General features: G+C 45.2%; 1 protein-coding gene across 1 annotated transcript; it reads right to left on the reverse strand.

The window, feature by feature from the left end:
- Positions 1–4521: 4521 nt before the first annotated feature.
- Positions 4522–6053, reverse strand: LOC141116861 (C-C chemokine receptor type 3-like). The gene has a single exon (XM_073609334.1). It carries the CDS (start codon positions 5747–5749, stop codon positions 4688–4690), a length of 1062 nt encoding a protein of 353 aa, XP_073465435.1. The 5' UTR covers positions 5750–6053; the 3' UTR covers positions 4522–4687.
- Positions 6054–6373: the final 320 nt, after the last annotated feature.

Genomic DNA, 6373 nt, shown 5'->3' on the forward strand with positions numbered 1-6373 from the left:
TTATATTTTATATCTAATCATCACATTTACATTGATTTGTCTATTACCATGGAGATTGCCAAATCAAGAGATGGCTTAAAGAGGACCTGTCTGCAGGGCAGCCATCAGAAATGTTTGGGCCCCTTACACAGCTTTAGGCCTGCCCCCCCCCCCCAGCCTGACCACCAACATTCCCCAGGGCCATCCTACCAAATCCGCACACACCGACCACCTCACCTGTACGCACTCAGCCCCCCCACACCTGTATATATGTCAGCCCCCACACACCTGTATATATGTCAGCCCCCCACACCTGTATATATGTCAGCCCCCCCCACACCTGTATATATGTCAGCCCCCCACACACACCTGTATATATGTCAGCCCCCCCCCACACCTGTATATATGTCAGCCCCCACACACCTGTATATATGTCAGCCCCCCACACCTGTATATATGTCAGCCCCCCCCCACACCTGTATATATGTCAGCCCCCCACACACACCTGTATATATGTCAGCCCCCCCACACCTGTATATATGTCCACCCCCCTACACGCACCTGTATATATGTCAGTGTCCCCCACACCTGTATATATGTCAGCCTTCCACACACACACCTGTATATATGTCAGCCTTCCACACACACCTGTATATATGTCAGCGCCCCCCACACCTGTATATATGTCAGCCCCCCCACACACACCTGTATATATGTCAGCCCCCCACACACACCTGTATATATGTCAGCCCCCCCCACACACACCTGTATATATGTCAGCCCCCCCACACACACCTGTATATATGTCAGCCCCCCCACACACACCTGTATATATGTCAGCCCCCCACACACACCTGTATATATGTCAGCCCCCCCACACACACCTGTATATATGTCAGCCCCCCCACACACACCTGTATATATGTCAGCGCCCCGACACACCTGTATATATGTCAGCCCCCCCACACACACCTGTATATATGTCAGCACCCCCCCACACACACACACACCTGTATATATGTTTCAGTGCATAGGCAGCCCATTGATTTTAATGGACTGCCTTAACACGTGACATTAAGCACTGCACAAATGTAAATGGGTTCCTACAGCAGAACTTTACCCATAACAACTTGATAAACAATAATGTTCTTTAGAAAGGAACGCACATTCCACAATAACAATTATGCTACTGTGTGCTGTAAATTGCCTCCAGCATTGCTCCCGTCTCTTCTTGCTGGAGGCGGCCATTTTGCTGAAGCCCAGAGCCCCTGAGCAGCTGTAAATCTTTAGGCTTTCAGCAGATTAGCCTCTGGCGGCTCTGATTTTTGGCACGGTGCCAAAAAATAGAGAGCAACTGAGCATGTGCAGAGCAGGCTGAGGCGGCGTAGTCCTGGATTTTAAACAGTGTAGGCACTTATTTTTCATGTTTTGCATACCCTTACCGGCAAAAAGGGGCCAGCCTGGAGTCATCTAGCAGGACCCAATTATATTGACTAAAGTTCTTTGACCTTGGCCAAGCACAGGTTGGGCGTTACTACATTAGCTGCATCACCGTTTCAAGGAAGAAGAAAGGATGAAGATGACGGACCCAAATCTTGTAGCTTCAAAAAATTCTGCACATTTAATAAAATGACCAAATTAAAAAGGGCCAGGCAACTCAAAAATATGAATTTTTACATGAGTACAGAACAAATCCTCTGAACAGATGCAGAGATATTTTACATATTTTATATTTTAAATATTACATTATATTTAGGCTAATCATATCCTTTTGAGACGGAGGAGAGGCTGTTGCCTTCAACACCCACTCTGGGCTTATGGCAGGATATCGCTTGTGTGCTGGACAATATCTTCCCCCAGAAGTCAACACTTTATCTCAAAAACAAGCCTAAAAAAAACATCCCTCCCACATTACAACCTGAGAAAGAGGAACTCCCTGGTGAGCAGACGATGTGCAGCACGAGGAGAGTACTGCAATATAAAAGCGGGCGTGGCTACTTATTATTGGGTGTGGCTATAAACTTCTGTGGGCATGGCAAGGAGAGCATTGCAGTGAAAAGTGGCCATGGCCGACTTACTATTGGGCACGCCTAAAAACAAATTTAGTTGCATGATTAGCAGACATTTTTTTGTACTATTTCTGGCCCTTTAAATACAAAATCAGACCCATTTAAAGGGCCAGCCTCCCCAAAATTGATCCGTAGGGTTCAATATTGAGTTGCCCCTTTGCAGCTATAACAGCTTCAACTCTTCTGGGAAGGCCGTCCACAAGGTTTAGGAGTGTGTCTATGGGGATGTTTGAACATTCTTCCAGAAGAGCATTTGTGAGGTCACAGTCTCCACTATAATTCATCCCGAAGGTGTTCTATAGGATTGAGGTGCAGGCCAGTCAAGCTCCTCCACCCCAAACTCGCTCATTAATGTTTTTGTTCATTATTAAAACCGCCAAAATAAAAGTTCAGCAGAATCCACTCCACATAGCAGCAAAATATACACTATACTGTCAAAAGTATAACAGCTTCAACTCTTCTGGGAAGGCTGTCCACAAGGTTTGGCTCACAGTCTCCTCTCTAAGGCCAGTCAAGTTCCTCCACCCCAAACTCGCTCATCCATGTCTTTATGGACCTTGCTTTGTGCACTGGCCCAAATCATTTGGTGGAGGGGGGGTTATGGTGTTGAGTTGTTTTTCAGGGACTGGGCTTGGCTCCTTAGTTCCAGTGAAGGGAACCATTAAGGCGTCAGCATACCAAGATATTTTGGACAATTTCATGCTTCCAACTTTGTGCGAACAATTTGGGGACGGCCCCTTCCTGTTCCAACATGACTGCGCACCAGTGCACAAAGCAAGGTCCATAAAGACACGGATGAGTGAGTTTGGGGTGGAGGAAGTTGACTGGCGTTAGAGAGGAAACTGTGAGCCAGACCTTGTGGACAGCCTTCCCAGCAGAGTCCTGACCTCAACCCGATAGAACACCTTTGGGATGAATTAGAGCGGAGACTGCGAGCCAGGCCATCTCATCCAACATCAGTGCCTGAACTCACAAATGCGCTTCTGGAAGAATGGTCAAACATTCCCATAGACACCCTCCTAAACCTTGTGGACAGCCTTCCCAGAAGAGTTAAAGCTGTTATAGCTGCAAAGGGGGGGGGGGGGGCAACTCAATATCGAACCCTACGGACTAAGACTGGGATGCCAGTAGCCTCCCTGGCGGTTTTCCCGAGTGTGGCTCGGGGTTAAAATTCAGCACCATTAGCGGTAACCCCGAGCCACACTCGGGATTACATTGCAGGATCCTGGAGCGGTACACTTACCTTGTCCCCGGGATCCTGCGATGTCCCCCACAGTGTCCGTGGGCTCCGTCCTCCTCCCGTAGCCTCTCTGTGCCAGGCTCCGTTCACTGCGAGCGTCGCGACGCACGGGGGCGGAGCCTGGCGGCAAATTCAAAAAATGTAAAAATCATAACACATACAGTACTGTAATCTTACAGATTACAGTACTGTATGAAATGATTTCACATCCCTTTTGTCCCCAGTGCTTTGGCCCATGCCCTGCATGCAGTTTTTTTATTACATATACTGTTCTTTTTGCCTGGAAACTGGAGATTGTCCATAGCAACCAAAAAGTGTCCCTTTACGTCAAAAGTGGCTTTGGACCAGCTAGAAAACAGCGATAGTAAATTAGAACACTTGCAGAATTGAGCGATAGTGAATTGTGGGGAAATTTATTTTATTATTATTTTTTTTTTTTTTAATTATTTATTTTTATTTATTATATTAAAATTTATGTTTTTGTGTTTCAAACTTTATCATACCCGGGATATCTACTAGACTCTTGTTTGAACAGATTTAAGTGTGTTATTGTTAAGAATTACAGACCTACAATATAAAACGCCAAATTTCCATGCAAAATAATTGTACCGCTTTTAGCACCTAAAATCCGAAATAATCATACCGCCAGGGAGGTTAAAGTTCATGTGTGTGTAAAGGCAGGCGTCCCAATACTTTTGGTAATATAGTGTATTTGGCCACATTCGCCCTTTCCTTCGCTTAGGGACATTAGCAGGTAAATCTGAGTCCCTGACTCTGCTCCAATACCGTGATCATTATAATTCATTCCAAAGTGATTGAAGTCCCCAGCATCTCTCCATAACCAGCAGATCAGTCCTAGGTGGCTATGAGCTAAAAGCACTGGGTTCGATTTACTAAAACTGGAGAGTGCAAAATCTGGTGCAGCTGTGTATGGGAGCCAATCAGCTTCTGACTTCAGCTTGTTCAATTACGCTTTGACAAGAAAAAAAAAACCTGGAAGCCGATTGGCTTCTATGCAGAGCTGCACCAGATTTAGTCATCTCCGTTTTAGTAAATCAAGCCCACAGGTACCTGTTTCTTCAAAATGAAGCCGATACAACCTAGTACAAAGGGGATCACATTCAGAAAACATTCACAAAGCTTATAAAAAAGCAGCCTGAAGCCCTCAAAGCAGCCTTTAGTCAACCTCTGATGGGACTTACCAAAATATAAAAAGAACAATGCAGGCTCTAGTAAGCTTTTAGCAGGCATTTATAAGGTTTTTATCAGACATTTAGCAAGCTTCGCTAAACAAAAATTTAAAATGTAAGATTTAAAAAAAAGGTTATGTATCCTTAAAAAAAAGCTAAAAAAGGTTACTGCAGTTGTCAACTGCCATTGTCCTTCATAAAGTCTAAAGTTATTCATAGATGGTCTGTGGGGAATATTCACTGGTTCTACTGCTCAGGCTTGGGTGCCTGTACCTCAGTCCGCGCCTAATCCAGTTGCCGAACAGGGACGCCAAATGGTGCCGGAACTTGGTGCCGACAAAGGTGTAGAAGAAGGGGTTGACACAGCAGTGGAAATAGGCGATGTTTCGGCAGAGAAAGTAGACATAGTCAATGGTGTTGTTGCAGTCGTCCTGAGATTCATGGTATAGGTTCTGAGCTTCGATGAAGAGGACGACGTTGAATGGGGTCCAGCAGATGAAGAAGGCCAACACGATGATGAGGATCAGCTTGACAGCTTTGTCCTTGTTGTTCATTTTGGTGCGGTACAGCTTGACGACGATCAACGTGTAGCAGTAGAGGATGACAAGCAACGGGATCAAGAAAAATATGAGCAACTGTTGACAGTACCCAACCATCTTCCACCACTGGATCGTTTGCTTGTCGTAACCAGTCTCCACACAGAGAGTGCCATATACCAGATCACTCCTCGTTCCGTACAAGATTAATTTGGGAACGGTCGACAGCAGGCTTACCGCCCAGATAATGGCGCTTGCCAAGTAGACATACATGAGTTTTCTGGTCCTGGCGGCAGAAATGGCGTGGACAACGGCCATGTAGCGATCAACGGTCATCATGGTCAGGAACAGGATGCTGCTGTAAAATCCGATGTAAAAGGTGGAAGAGGCCACCTTGCACAGACCATCTCCGAAGATCCAGTCATGGGTTTGGTAATAAGCCCAAAACGGGAGCGAAACCGTAAACAGCAAGTCCGAGATCACCAAGTTGAGGATGAATAAGTTGGTCACTGTCTTGATGTTCTCAAATTTCAAGAGTAGGAACAAGATCAGGCCATTCCCCAACAAGCTTATGGTGAAGATCAAGTAGAAAAAAATGGGGACAACGGCGTCTCCAAATTTATTGCTGTCGATTTTTGTGCAAAGGAAGACCTCCTCTTCGTCATAGTTATAGGTGGTGACTGCAGAGCCACCAGCGGTCATGTTGGCAAGGTTGTGCTGGTCTTCATCAGCCATGGCAGGCCTGTGAGATCCTCCTTGACCTGTTGTAAAAAATGTTTAAATTCCTTTGAATAGCGTTCGATCAGAGCATTGGATCCTCAAAGCAAGATAGAGGAAGCAATTTTATGCTAGTGTTAAGGATTTGTTCCCGTCACCCACTCCCAATGGCTGATGAGCAATGGACCTTTTGCAATTTCAGGAAGCAATGTGAAGGTTCTTTGTGCTGCTTCAAGCTTTAAGAGGCAGGAAACACATTGACGGCTTCCATGGAGACTTGTGCAATGGTTGTATTTTGTCTGATTAAATCAAATGCAGCGAAAATAGGCAGACCGACACACTTCGGCACAGAGATTGGAAAAAAAAAACAAAAAAACGTGAGAGCCCTCCCACATTTGTGGAATAGAAGATCAAAAGATTTTTTTCATCATATTTGTAAATCTTCAATTTAATCCGAATTGCTTTATAGAGAAACATTGAACTAGACTCTGTACCAAAGAAGCTTACACTCTAATGTCCCCTCCCCCACAGTCACACACTATTATTATTATACATTTATATAGCTCTGACATATACCGCCTTTGCTGATCAGCCTTCCCCTCTACAGATGATTCTACATTGATGATACATCACTCCGTAACA

This window comes from Aquarana catesbeiana, linkage group LG13 (assembly GCF_042186555.1).
Source record: "Aquarana catesbeiana isolate 2022-GZ linkage group LG13, ASM4218655v1, whole genome shotgun sequence".
NCBI lineage: Eukaryota > Metazoa > Chordata > Amphibia > Anura > Ranidae > Aquarana > Aquarana catesbeiana.

Bases quoted from the DNA above. Each gene is read 5' to 3' on its own strand.
- LOC141116861 (XM_073609334.1), bottom strand. From the start codon at position 5,749: ATGGCTGATGAAGACCAGCACAACCTTGCCAACATGACCGCTGGTGGC.